Source organism: Taudactylus pleione, unplaced genomic scaffold, assembly GCF_031769625.1.
Source record: "Taudactylus pleione unplaced genomic scaffold, aTauple2 ptg000397bl, whole genome shotgun sequence".
Classification (NCBI taxonomy): Eukaryota; Metazoa; Chordata; class Amphibia; order Anura; family Myobatrachidae; genus Taudactylus; species Taudactylus pleione.
In genome coordinates this window covers 8,853,212-8,868,512 of record NW_028284799.1, presented here as the reverse complement: position 1 = coordinate 8,868,512, position 15,301 = coordinate 8,853,212, and the positions used below count along the sequence as shown (strand labels likewise).

Sequence of the window (15,301 nt, the reverse complement as noted above, 5' to 3'; positions counted from 1 at the left end):
TGCATAAAGGTGCGCACATCCGGGATTGTAGCAATCCTACGGTGAAACCAGACAGATAGGGCCGAAACCTGTACCTTCAAAGAAGCAAGGCGAAGCCCATGATCTAGTCCCGCTTGCAGGAAGGCGAGAATCCGAGACAGACGAAACTCCCGCGGTGCATAACCTCTCGGTCGACACCACTGGAAGAACGTATGCCACACGCGATGGTATATCCTCGCGGAAGACGGTTTCCGAGCTCGTAACATGGTACGCACCACAGAGCTGGAAAACCCCCGGGACCTCAGCATGGCCGTCTCAACAGCCACGCCGTCAAAGGCAGCCGAGTCAGGTCCGGGTGAAGGCAAGGACCCTGAGACAGAAGGTCCGGTCGTAGCGGCAACCGCAGAGGACTGTCCACGGACAGACCCTGAAGGTCTGAGAACCAGTGCCGTCTGGGCCAAGCGGGAGCTATCAACAGGAGCGTCCCTCCTTCCTGTTTGAATTTCCGGATTACCCGTGGAAGAAGGGAGACCGGAGGGAACAGGTATGCGAACCGGAACGTCCACCGGACAGACAGAGCATCCACCAGAGACGCCCCTTCGTCTCTTGTGCGAGACCCGTACACCGGCAACTTGTTGTTGTGCCGGGACGCCATGAGGTCGATTTCTGGAAGACCCCACCTGTCCACCAGTAGTTGAAAAATGTCCGGGTGCAGGGACCATTCCCCTGGATGAACGTCCTGGCGACTTAGAAAGTCCGCCTCCCAATTTATCACTCCCGGGATGAAGACCACTGATATGGCCGGAAGATTGCGCTCCGCCCAAACCAGGATCCGAGAGACCTCTACGAGAGCCGCCCGACTGCGAGTTCCTCCTTGCCTGTTTATGTAGGCCACAGTGGTAGCGTTGTCCAACTGGACCTGCACCGGGTGACCCTGGAGAAACCGCTGTGCCTGCAGGAGAGCATTGAAGACCGCACGGAGTTCCAAGATATTTATTGGAAGCTCCGCTTCTGTCGGCGTCCACCTGCCCTGGAACAAGTGTGGACCCGAAACTGCTCCCCAGCCCCGAAGACTGGCGTCAGTTGTCAACAGGACCCAATTTGGAACCCAGAACGGACGTCCCTTGTTGAGGTGGGTCGTCTGTAACCACCACGCAAGGGACAGGCGAACCTCCGGGGTGAGCACAATCGTCTGGGACTTCAGAGACTGAGGCAGCCCGTTCCACTTGGACAGGATCAGGTGCTGCAGAGGTCTGGAGTGAAACTGGGCGTATTCCACCATGTCGAACACCGACACCATAGAGCCCAGTAACCTCATCGCCGAGTGTAAGGACACCCGGCGGCTGTGCAGGCAACTGCGCACCCTTGACTGTAAAGCAGAGATCTTGTCCTCCGTCACGAAGATCCTTTGCTGTCCCGAGTCCAATAAGGCTCCAAGATGCAGAATCCTCCGAGACGGGATTAGAGTGGACTTCTGCCAGTTGATTAGCCAGCCGTGCCGTTGCAGCAGTGCAATGGTCAGGTCCAAGTGGCGTAACAGGAGCTCTGGAGATCCTGCCACCAATAACAGGTCGTCCAAATACGGCAACATGCGGACTCCCTGCAGCCGCAGAGAAGCCGCCATGACCGCCATCACCTTGGTGAAAACACGTGGTGCTGTTGCCAGGCCAAAAGGTAATGCCCGAAACTGGAAGTGGTCGCTGCGGATTGCAAACCTGAGGAACTGTTGATGGCGCAAAAGAATAGGGACATGCAGGTAAGCGTCCTGTATGTCCAATGACACCATGTAGTTCCCAGGTTCCAGCGCCAGAATGATGGACCGTAGGGTCTCCATCCGAAACTTCGGGACCCGCAAAGACTTGTTGAGTGCTTTGAGGTTGAGAATCGGACGATATGACCCATTGGGTTTCTGTACCAAAAATAGATTTGAATAGAAACCCTGGCCCCTCTGGGAGAATGGAACAGGCACTATAACTCCAGCCTGGAGCATAGTGTGCAATACCTTCCGCAGCTCCGTAGCCTTGTTCCGGTCTGATGGTAGACCCGTGGTGAAGAAGCGAGCCGGGGGTCTGTGCCGGAAGGAGAGGGCGTATCCGTGGGAAACCACCTCCAGAACCCAAGTGTCTGTCGTAGTGGTCGACCAACACTGGGCGAACTGTAGCAGGCGGCCTCCCACCCTGGGATCCCCCAAAGGGAGGCCCGGACCGTCAGGCCGCAGGCTTGTCATCTGGCTTGGGGGCCGGACGTCTGGTACTCCATGCCTGCTTCCGGGGCTTGACCGATTTCTTAGGGCCAGCCTGTCGAGGAAATGACTGTGGTTTGGGCCTGCCCTGGGCCCTAGATGACCGAAAGGACGATGGTCCAGAACCAGAAGGAACAGCAGCCGACGGGAGACAAGCAGATTTGGCTGCCGCCAGCGTGGCCACAATCTTATCCAGATCCGGACCGAAGAGAACTTCTCCGGTAAACGGCAATGCTTCCAGACCTTTCTTGGAATCTGCGTCCGCCTTCCAGGATCACAGCCACAAGGTGCGACGAGCAGCTACCACTGCTGAAGAAATTCTAGACACCAGAGTACTAATGTCTAGAGCCGCCTCGTTGATGTAGGTGGCCGAATCACGGAGATTGCCAATCAACTCCGCCTGTTCGGCCGGACAGTCGGATTCAAAAGAAGCCTCTAATGAATCCGCCCAGCGCTCCATCGCTCTGGCAACCCAGCAAATGGCCATAGCCGGCCGTGCTGCCCCCCCTGCAAGGGAATAAGCGGACTTCAGGCAGATTTCCACCTTGCGGTCCGTAGCATCCTTAAGGGAGGACATGGATGGCATCGGCAATGTGGCACTACGGACAAGACGGGTCACGTGAGAATCCACCTGTGGAGGGGATTCCCACTTAGCAAAATAATTATCCGCGAACGGATAAGCCACCGCCAGGCGTCTCTGCGGCTGGTATCTTTTGCCAGGTTGTTTCCACGCCTCCTCTAAATGGTCCACCAACTGACCCGAAAGAGGAAAGACTGTGGCATCGCCCTTCACATCTTTGAAAAAGGCATACTTAGATTTAGCCGCTGGGGGAACTTCGTCCTCAATCACCAAGGCTGTGCGGACCGCCCGAATAAGTCCAGGAATATATACTTTGGACTTAGCATCAGCGTCCTTAGTATGGAGAGGTTCCTGATCGTAAGGATCCAGAATCTCCCCATCATCAGACGTCCCTTCGTCATCCTCATAAGGAGCGGACAGAGACGCCACCGGCCTTTTATGAGGCCGCATCACAGACTCCCCTTGCAACACATCCGACAAGTGCTGTACAGAACTCGTCAGGGAGTTAACCCACGCTGGCTCCTGAGAACCCGGGAGCGGGGAAATAGGGAGACTGTGGGGTACCACCAATTGTCGTGGGAACCCCTGCATGGGTGACGATACCACAGACTGCTGGGACAAACCCATCGGAGTAAACGCGGGCTGCGGAGCTAACTGGCCCACTAAAGCTGTTAACGCCTGAGCGAAACAAGCCCAGGGCGGCTCCTGTACCGGTGCTGTAACCGTAATAGGCCGCGCCATGGACAAACACTGCTGGCAAAGGCCCTCCGCGCTACCCTCCCCCTCCGCTAACGGTACTTTGCACGTGGTACACTGTAGCCGGAGGGGAAAATCACTTTCAGACATGATGGCACCACGTATGTGACCTCTCTCACCAATTAAGTATTAAATAGGCGAGAGACCACCCTGCAGCACCGCACCGCAAGGGCTTTAGCAGAAAGAACAGGGACAGTAATAAAGCTGACAGTTTAGAGAAGAAAAGTTACAGGCAGCGCTAGCACAGTCACATACAATGCAGAGAAATAACAATTCCTGCACTAACAGCGCTGATCACTCAACTACACAGACACAGGGCCTGGTAGGACACAGCGCTGCATACACAGACCTGAGCCACAGCGGAGGAGAGGTATGCGGGGGGACCCAGACCATGATGCTTCCGTACAGCGCTTCCAGCAGCGTTCACCATGCGTTCTGTAGAAGATGGCCACCGAGGAGCAGAGAGGAGGCTGGCCTGGGGGAGGAGCGCTGCCACAGGACCAGTCGGCAGCATGCAGAGGGCTGTGTGCAGCGGGGGAGGCGCCAGCTGTGAGACAGGGAAGGCGCGCTCCCCTGGCATGCATTTAACCCCTGGGACGCCGCAGCGCTACCGCTCTGCTGCGGTCCGCTGTCCCAGGGGGTAGTGGAAAGCGCAGGTTGGTCGCCTGGCTCCACGCTGCAGCCAGTCCCCAGGGAGCCCCCTGCCTGGGGACTTAGGACCATGTGACCAGCGGGGACCCACCGCGGGACCCCGCTGCTTACCTTTGTCCCCATTGGATCCGGCCATGGTCCGGAACATCTGGGGTCACCGCTAGCTGTGACCCCAGATGCTCACCAGCATCCCCGGATCGGTACCGGCGTTCTGGTACCGGCGGGGGTGTAGGGAAGACAGCATGGACGTCAGGACTGACTGTCCATGCTGTACATCCAGATGTGCAGCCACAGCTGCACTGAAGAAAGCTTCAGGGGCTCTTCTAGCCCCCACTCCGACAGGTGCACCCGACGCCGGCCGGGCACCAAACTAAACTAAGGTGCCTTGGCTCGGGGGCGGGGTATAGGAGGGGGACCCTAGTGCATCCTGGGAGGCTGAAAAGCTTAACTCTATGATGCCCAGCGACTGACGTCACACCTATACCCCAAGGTATCCTGTGGATACCCTATGGACCCTGAAGTAGAAATATGACACTTTCATTGTTTTTTTTTTGATTGAACACAACTATGTGCGCTAATGTGGCTAAGCCTAACACCCACACACACACAGAAGAAAAAAATATATGACAGTGACAATTGTTTTTTTTTATTGAACACGACTGTAGTCGCTTGATCTTGTGCGCTAATGTGGTTAAGCCTAACACCCACGCACACACAGAAGAAAAAATATAAGACAGTGACACTTGTATTGTTTTGTTTTGATTGAACACAACTGTAGTGGCTGGATCTTGTGCGCTAATGTGGTTAAGCCTAACACCCACGCACACACAGAAGAAGAAAATATATGACAGTGACACTTTTATTGTTTTTTTTTTTAAGAACGACTGGAGTCGGGCAGCACAAGGTTGCAAGTGCAATGTGTGTTGCTGGCTGGCTCTTGTGCGCTACTGTGATTAAGCCTAACACGCATGCACACACAGAAAAATATAAAAAGACACACTAATTTTATTTTATTTTTGAAGTCCAGAACTTGGGCCCAGAGATGGACACAGCACAAGCCCATGACACAGCAGACAGCCCAGATGGATCACCAGACAGCACAGTGACAGCAACGTGACCAGAGACCAGAATGGATCAGAACAGACAGTACAGTGATAGCGATTAGTGACAGCACCGTGACCAGAGACCAGAATGAATCAGCAGTCACCAGCCCAGTACACAGCAGATAGCACCAGCGCCTCTCCCAGCCCTACACTACCCACCCTCCCTGTTCATTTTACACAGCTGGAGTGGAAATGGCGTCCGTCGAGTGGTCCCTTATATACTACATTGATCATAGAGATGAAAGCTTGCGAACCGCAAGATTTCCGTCTCTATGGTTTTGCCTCGGTTTCAAGAACCGAGTAAGGCGAGAACCTCCGAGCCTGCTAAATTCGGGTGGGTTCGGTTCTCTGGGAACCGAACCAGCTCATCCCTAGTAGGAACATACCTGTTATGCCTGTATGCATGTCTCAGACTGTCTTTTTCCTTGGAAGGTGACAGAAATGTGTGTTCGGAGATATAACTGGTTTCAGGTTAAGTCCTTATTACAAGATGACCAGCTGGAGACGCGCCTTATTTAACTCTCTCTCTCTCTCTCTCTCTCTCTCTCTCTCTCTCTCTCTCATATATACATATATATATATATTATTTTTTTTATTATTATTATTTATTTATTGGTTTTTCATTTTTTCTATCTGATGGTGGGTTGTTTTTAATAGTGGTGCGCCAAGGGTAGGTACTTCATGCATACACATATGCAAAGCAGTAAGTTAACCCTTAACACCCTAGACCAGTATTGCCATTGCAGCTATTTATTTTTTGGAAAAGGCTACAGCTAAGAAAGCAGTTCATTTATAATTTGCTTCAGTTGCCAGTTATGTGTGAAAAGGCAGACAATTCAATTCACAAAAAATTTTTTTTTTGTTATAACTGCACTATAAAGAAAACTGGCTAAAGGTAGGCGCTAGCTATGCCTTCCATGGAACTAGCCACATTCCCTATGCAGACCACATACACACAGTACTGGTCACGCCCCCATATGACTAGTCTCCACCACCGCAGTGCCGGTCACACCCTCTGCAGTTGCACTCAATAGGCCCTTCATAAATTTCAGCTCCAGGCCCATATGAACTTTAATCTGGCACAGGGCCCAGCCCCGCATTTCCGGGAGTGCTGGGCAAGCCCCAAGAATGCTGAAAACGGGTGTGTGCTGCTAAGCCTTGCCCCTTTCTCACTAGACGACGCCCCCTTTTCAACCATGTGGTCCCGCATTTTAAACCAAGGTTGTTGGGAGATAAGAAATTTTCAATATCACCACAAAAAAACTGATCTCCAAGACAGTCATTTCAAGTGCTCTATTTCAAATATTTTCCATCTGTATAAAATACATGGCTCTTTTAATAAAGCTACAGTATTACATCTTTGTTTCTGATTGTGAGTCTATGGAACAGGCTGCATGAGAAGTGATCACACCTCACTTATTCTGTCATCTGGAGATATCTTTTACTGAGTGTGTAATAACCAGAAGCGCTAGAAAGTCTTCCTAACACTTAGATTTGCTACACATGCCACCTCTTTAATACACTTTATTTCGAAAACATAAACACAAAAGCCATAGGTGTTAAAACATAGAGGAGTTTATGGAAAATGTCAATATCACATCACATTTAGACCTTTCGGGACTTTATGACAGTTACCACATACAAGATTAGAGATAGACTTCAAATTATTTAAACTATACATTTTTATAAGAAATAACCATTGTTGGCCATTTGTTTTATGTGGATATTAACTGCATTAACAATGCAATAAAAATGCAAGATATACAAATATTGAGGAAAAATATGAGACTAATAATTTCCATTACTTACATATTATATGAAGTAATCAGTTTACATACGTAACATTTCCTATTATTCAGAAATGTACTGTAGTCATGATACGTCAAGAGTAAACTAAATATATTCAACTAGAAGCGTAATCTTCACTGAAAGGACATTTCTTATATGATCTTCTCAAATAACTTATGAGTATAAAAAGTAAAACTGGTATTGGTCAACAGAAGAAAACTTGTACAATAAATTTGTTATCTTTGAGAAACTATACAACATATATATTATTCTAATACAACATAAATAATCATGTCTTTGTCCAGTTAAATAATATGTTTTTGCATTGTAGCTTTTTTTGTGATGAAAGTAACTTGTGTTGCAGCCATGTAGCATCCGCTATAATCACAGGCTTCCGTGACTTGGTACATGGACTGAACTGTGCATATATCCCAAATTTACAAGATAAGCAGCATTCGTGATCTATACATGTGTACAGAAATATACTGAACAGATTTTTTTGTTCGTTGCGGCTTTAAAACCAATAACTTTTTTAGTGCGTGAAGCAGATAAATACTACAAGGAAGAAAAACTTAACACAATATTTTGGAGCCATTGTTAAAATTCTTAAATCATCCTTGATAAAAAAAAAATATTATCCTTAATCTTTTAACAGATTGATCTTATCATGTCCGTGATTTCTTTTCCAGTTGATAGTTGAAAATCAACAAAATCTTGAAGTAGAAATCAACATTTGTTCTTGATGCCGGTAAACTGAAAACAATGTCCTCAAAACAAACAAACAGGCAAAACAATGAATAAATAAATAAATAAAATATACTTTAAAAATGCAAACCACCATTTTACAAATGACTAAACAGATAAAATTAGTGGTTGCCATGTATGGAGTGTCTTTATTCTGATAATAATTAGCAATGGTATTCTTTGTAATTCTTACAAAATTAAATTCTGTAACATTTTATTAAATTGAAGTTTTGTGCTGATGAATAGTATTCACTTGCATCCAATAATCAAGTTATTGTCTTAAGATTCGGCAGAGAGTGTTTTGTTAGATGTGTATACCTTGTTTATGTGTTACCTTTGGCTAGTGATACATGATGGCATGGTAAGACTTGGGAATGAATTGTCAGGCTGAATTACAGTTGGTAAAGATTTTTATTGCTGGTGAGTCCTAATGTCCTACTATTTTCACACTGTTAAGCAGGGGCGCCGAGAAGGGTACTAATTACCCAGGTTTGTTAAATGGGCCTGGCAGCATTGTACCCCTGTGCAGCCACTGGCGCCCCCTGTACAGCGGTGAGGAGGAACGGACGTGAAGGTGGGGGGTATGTGCACCCAGGAGAAAGTCTCTCATCGTAGGTGCTGGTCCCCAGATTAGCCATGCCTCCTCTTAGTACCGGGGCCCGTGGCTGCTCTATACGGCCCTGCTGTCAAGTACAATTCATATGTACTAATGAAGCTTTCAATTTTAACTTTCTGAAATAGTTAATTTAGATAAAAAATCTGTTTGCTAAACAGTTTTGAAATGTTTATTATTTTCAGAACTAGAAGTGTTAACCAAAGTCTTTTTAAAGGATTACTTAAGAATAATTGTCAAATTGCTATAAAGAAACAGATGATGGAAGTAATAGAGTACCAAAATATTTTTTGTACTTTAGTCAGGGCTGTTGAGAGTGGGGACGGGCCTGGATACTGGCGGAGGAGTGGGTAAAATGGGGGAGGTGTGGCCATGCACCCTCCCAAAAACGTGCTATAAAGAGGGCAGATTTGTCACCCTCAACCATAGGCAGATCCAATGAGTGTGTGTGTGTGGGGGGTGATCAAGGTGCCCCCATTTCCCCATACCACTTGCAGGGACGCTCCACAGCAGGATACACAGCAGCATGTTCTGGGCTTGGGAGAGAGGCTGCTTCCGCTGAGCAGTGCAGTCTCCTCTCTCTCCCAGCCCGATGTGCAACTGACCTGGGCGCCCACTCCCTCCAACAGGCCCAAGAGTACTCTCCACCTCCCCCCCTGCCAGTACCACTGACTTTAGTAGACAGCCCCTATACTGTGAGGTCAAGCTATAAGGCATGTTCATATTAAAAGCCATTTATGTTGCAGAATATAGCTATTGAACATTCTTAGTAAATCTAGGGGCCACAGAACATCCAAATGGGTTATGCCATCTATGTAGTAGTAAGAATGCTGAGGGAGAAATGTCCAATTACTCTATAATATAAAGTAATATTACATCATAATAATAATAATAATAATAATAATAATTACAATTTAGTCATTGACAGCTAGAAATTAAAGTGCAGTATCACCAGTATTGCAATAAATTACCTGCACGTTACATAGTCTTCATCTTTCACAAGTTGGACTAATTTCTCTTCGCACATTCATTTTAAAGGAGTTTTAGTGTCCTATGATAACTTGAGTGTGGCTTCCCAACTATTCCACCTACTGAGTATATGTCCTTCACCACAAAACTGATATTGTTAGAATACTGCACAATCACATCTTAAATATTGATTATGTAGTTTTAGAAAGTATGGTCAAGCAAACAGCTCTTTTTGCTTCATTTTGTACACGACAACACTTCTTGCAGGGGTTGAAAAGCCTGTGGCTTCTGTGCTTAGTGGCAATGAGAAAACCTCATATTGTAGACAGAATATTTCATTGAAGGTCAGACTTACATGTTTTGTGATTTTCTCGTTTGATCTTTGTAGTAAAGGTAGATTTACACTGACATGAAGTTATGGATGCTAAAGATAATGAATCCTCACTTTATTTGATTATATATATATATATATATGTATATATATATATATATATATATATATATATATATATATAGCGCATTTTAACCCTGTGAGTTTTCTTGGGCTAACACATTCTACTGTAGGAAGCAAATGTGATTAGTAGGAGAGTTGATTTGATTCATGGAGGCTTAGAATCCAGCACTCTCAGAGCTGCTCCTGTAGCTAGGGCTTCGACTATGGCTGGGTGTACGGCTCCGAGTCCGGCTATGACTGTAGCTGCTGTAGCTATCAAAGCTCCTACTTCGACTACGACTGTGGGAGTAGCTGCTCAGGGAGCTGGAAGATGGGCTAGGACGGTAGTAAGGAATTGGGCGCTTCCGGGCACTGAAAGTTAAAGACAATACATGATAGTGAGATCAGATTGCAAACACCTTAAGTGACCAAGAAAAGCACTGTTTAACTACAAGTCTGATTATTGGTTAAGACTGGTAGTTAAGAAAAGAAAATTAGATTAAAAACAGATGCATGTTAAATGTAAACATTTACCAATAAATGTTATACTTTGGTTTTTATTAATGTCTACTTAGATTGTTAAAAAGAATAGCATAGTGGTAATGGGTGCAAATTACATCCAATATCAGCTGTCTTTAAACTACAAGCCCTAAAATGCTCTAACTGGCTGAGCATCTTGGGAATTGTAGTTCAGCGACAGCTGTAGACCGATTTATAAAACTTGCTATAAAACATTTAAATGGACTCAAGTGATCACTAAGGTCTAATATATAAAACCTTAAGTTGTGCTTTGTTTGCCCCACATTGCCCACACCTCAGACAGACGCTGTAGAAACAAGTGGTTAGTTGACAATTGAACCTAAAAGCTTGAATACTGTAAGTTAGTGCCAAACAAAAAGGGATTGCACTCCAGCTCACCAAAACATATGAAAGCAAAACTGTTCAAATTGATGTTTGGACGAAGCACAGATTTCACAGAGAGCCTCGATCCAGTCCTTCCATGAAATGTAGAGGATACGCCAAGCAGATGTTCTTTTACTGTACACTGTTGCAACGTACACTGTTGGGTGTCGTAATTAGTATGTTTAATGACAGCCACTCAACAGTGCTGTTAGCCCATACTATATGAGCAAATTCTTAAAAATGTATGCTTCTATCTGAATTTCAACACGTTAACAGTGTAATCTTTTTTTTTTTTCTTACTTTTGCATTAGTATGTTATGCCATACAACAGAGTGACAGTGATGCAAATCACGGCTATCAACTGCTATCAACACTAAAGCTGTTTGCACCTTTCTCAGAACTGTTTATGTGACAGAGACCAGCCATCCATAAATGACAAGATGGCATAAAATGGCATGTCTACTTATTTCAGCACCTTTTTGACTTTATGCATTTTGACACCTATTTTTTATTTATTTATTTGTGTGCTTGAGATAAACTGATTTCTAAAGTACCAACACATTATCTATGACTGTACCCGTTGTTATGTTTCATCATATGTAGTATATATACTAAAAGAACATGGTTTGCTTGTTGTAACAGGAGTGGAATGCAATGGCTTTTTGTCTTAAAAAGGTATCATAGCCTGGTAACATCTGTGCAGCACATATATAGTAGAGAAGAGAGTGTTAAAAGATAAAAGCGGAGAAAGGAAGATCCCAATCTGAATCAGACTGTATAGAAACACAGACTTTCTGTGAGCTGTTAGTATGTTTGATATAAGGCTGAGTCTCTCATTAAACCTGACATCAAAAGAGATGGTGAAACGTCATCTGGGAAAGGGCGGAGTGATACGGTTACCATAGTAACCGAGCATACTTGCTGTAATGCACGTCATTGGAAGTTGGTCTTCACAAGGAACCTTAACATGGGATGGAATAGCATAAATTTACATGATAAACATATAGATGTGTGTTCAGTAAAACATATTTCATAAGTTTGAAGCGGAAATAATAAGTGTGAAAAAAACAGCAACTCAATGAACTAAACTTTACCAGCAAGGTAAACGTAATTAATATATAAATATACACGTGTCCTCATTTAATTATATTTCTGGCTGAACATAAAAAAAACCATCACGTGTTAAAATATTGCTCGTTATAAAGCGTCATAAGCTACGCAAGATAGTATAGAACTCTATACAACTGTAGTTTGTGACACCTTATCACAAGATGTTTTTGTATCACCCAAAGCCACACAAATGTCTGGCTGGGAGGATATATAAGCACACAGCTGTACCATAATTTTGGCAGTTCCACTTGGCACTAACACTTTTATATTTATTTATTTTAATCAGATTCTGGTATTAAAGGAGGAATTATTTTTATATGCAACTGGCCACTTATCCTATAACAAGGGTTATCGTCAAAAATTGATTTTAATATGCATTGTTCCTCTTTTTATGTTATGCCTTTATATTTTGAATGATCAATACAAATATACATTTTAAAATGTTCTTGGATGTTTGAAGTACCTTGGGAGATTGCTGACTTGGTATTTAATATACAAGTACCATGGGAGATTGCTGTCTAGGTATTTAATATACAAGTACCATGGGAGATTGCTGACTTGGTATTGAATATATAAATACTTCAAAACAGGCTTTTATACCAAGCAAACTGTACCACAAAATATTTAACAAGAAAGAAAGAAAGAAAGAAAGAAAGAAAGAAAGAAAGAAAGAAAGAAAGAAAGAAAGAAAGAAAGAAAGAAAGGAAGTGTCAACCTTAATTTCCTCTGCAGAAGCTGGAACTGACAACTTTTATTCGTTATAAAGAAATGGCATCATATTCTACTAGAGTAGTTTCCAGATTATTTTTTTTCCCATATGTAAAAGACAATATATAAGGTAATATAGGCAAATGCAATAGTTAAGTTGTTTCTCCAATTTTGTGATAAATGCATGTATTCCATATGAACACAATTCTAGATGGACAAAGTTGCTTGAAATGGGCCTCTCAGCTCCATGTAGAAGAACTATTGTATTTGTACAGTATGTCCTGACAAAGGTTATTAAATAACAGAAACATTAACGAGCAGCAGGGGCTCCTGCATCATTTATAGACCTACATCAGTCCAGTGCTGGACAGACTAAAATATTTTCTTTTGATATAAATTTTTTTAAGTATTATATACAACAAAAATGGTGCTTCCAAAACAAGAAGACAATTTAATAGATTATCTAATGTTGGGTTGGGAAAAATGTAATATTGAAGCCCACCCTAACCCAACATGATGAAAATGATAACTTTGGTGCATCTGTTTGCCATTAGTCAAAAAAATCGCTATACAGCCTTCTGTATCAACTTTGTACATTTATAGACTTGTACACTTGGACATCTGTTGTTTTCCCCTCTAAAAATTAAGGAGTAATAATATTTAATGATGCCGCATGAATTGAGTAATGTGAATAATATTGCAGTCACATCCTCACCACTTATAAGTATTTTCACCCAGAGGGGTCAATTTCTAACCAGCCAACACTATTGACTGTCATCACCATCATCATTGTTCCACCAGAACTCCAGCAGCTGCAAGATACTGTATATGTCTCCTGACACGGTGACATCCAGGTCTACTAGAGTTGCAATTAATAAACACGTCCTTTACTCTACTTGGCTTTTGCTTGCCCACCCTTTTCATCCCCCTTTCTGCCTCTATAATAGTAAGATGCACCAACCTGTTATGAATACTTTATAAGAATATGTGTATTTTAACAAGTATGTCCAACTCTACATAAGCCTATTTACACCTAATATCGTAAAGCTTATATTATCTTATCAGAAGTCATTTACAAACCAGGTCAATGCACATCAACATACACTATAACCTGATGAATGCATTCCTTGGACTTCTGAGCACTGAAATAATATTGATTTAAAGTGTTTTCTCTTTTTTTCTATCTGGACAAAAAAAAGAAAATATTTAGCCCACCCTGCCTGCTCACAATTGCTAAATGTGCTGAGTAGAGATTCTAAAATAAAAGCATTTATAAAAGGTGCAGTGAGAACCTGTAACAGTATGTTACAAACTAGGTACACACTGTTATTTGTATAGTCTCAGCAGTGATGAGAATTATAAGAAATATTAATTAAACACTTTAGAAATATAGGTTAGGTGAATACATTTTTTTTTAGTGCAAAACAGGTCATGTGCTAATCCTATGCTGGTTTATATATATTTGGAGTCCTTACCATTTATTATAAATTAGCACTACACTAATACCAGGGGGTCGTGTATGTTTTTTTATTTAGGCTAGTACCAGAGCACATAATGCCGCAACATCTTAATTAAGAGAGAAGAAAGCAGTCCTATATCTTACACCCACTGCCACACAATAGAAATGGCACATCATATTTATAAATATATCACAGGGACACGGCTTCATTTTTTTATTTGATTCTTTCTGCCATCTTCCTGCCTTTATAAACATTCATGGCTGTTCACACGGACAGCCAAGGAATACAACGCCTGCATTTTACCTTGTAATTCTTCTTGGTTCCATGAAGCTAGGAGAATCCCTCCTTCTCTTCCGAATAGGAGAGTAACTTCTGGAGCGACGCCGAGGCCTTGTTGCTTCTGTATCATTATGTCGTGCTCGGGTCTCACCATCTTTCTCCCTGACAGAAGCAAAAACACAGATGTAATAAATGGACACCTTTTTTATGTAGATAAGTTAGACAAAGAACTGGAAATACAAAAGACTTGTCTCTGACTACTAGTGAAAGAAACAGGTAAATAGGACTGTCCATGCACTAATCAAAATACACAATTTTAAACATTTTCAAAAGATTTCAAATGGTGGGTTGTGAAGCTGCAGGTATCCCTCACGTAAATGGTGAAATTAGCTTTATTAAATGCAGCCGCATTGCGTGCAGAGAAATAAATGCGGATATTTGCATGTACGGTATGCAGAGTTACATGCCTCTATGTAACTGCATCGCCCTTGTCCATATGCTTGCGGAAATAACCATAATCATTGTCAATGCACGTTTGCACCAGTACCTACCTAACGCAAGAGATCTGTCCAAAATCAGATGGATTTCTCTATGTAACTGGACTTTGAATAGCCTGCAATTCCGCCTTCATGCCCATGACATACCCTAAAACACTTAGCCTATGTGCGAAGGCTCAGTTGCCACCCGATAATAATTAGGTAATTAGGATGTATATGACTCTGAATCACGAGTAGATGCTCAAATTGGAATATGCTCAGCCACAGAGCAAACGCAGTACTACAAATCACACGATCCACATGCAACCCTGTTTCAGCCCCAATAAGTCTAGATTTATGATCCAAAACAAAATAGCATTTAACAATAACTTCTACAGTAATTTACAGTAAAACTCAGCAACAGGTAACGCTGATAGACATCTGAATTTAAACTGTAATGCATTTCACCAAAACTATACTTTGTAGCAATTACCAATTGTATTTACT

At 43.4% G+C, this 15,301-nt stretch overlaps 1 protein-coding gene across 3 annotated transcripts in view; it reads right to left on the bottom strand.

The window, feature by feature from the left end:
- Nucleotides 1-6,868: 6,868 nt before the first annotated feature.
- SRRM3 (serine/arginine repetitive matrix 3) overlaps nt 6,869-15,301 on the bottom strand; it is a 454,137-nt gene continuing 445,704 nt past the window's right edge. For 2 of the 3 annotated variants that reach the window (XM_088446398.1, XM_088446399.1), the window contains 2 exons: nt 14,343-14,480; nt 6,869-10,230 (listed from right to left, as the gene is read on the bottom strand). In XM_088446398.1, coding sequence (XP_088302524.1) covers nt 10,035-10,230; nt 14,343-14,480 — 334 coding nt within the window. In that variant the 3' untranslated portion in view covers nt 6,869-10,034. Of the gene's footprint in view, nt 11,723-14,342; nt 14,481-15,301 lie in introns of all 3 variants that reach the window. The other variant, XM_088446400.1, reaches the window with a different exon arrangement.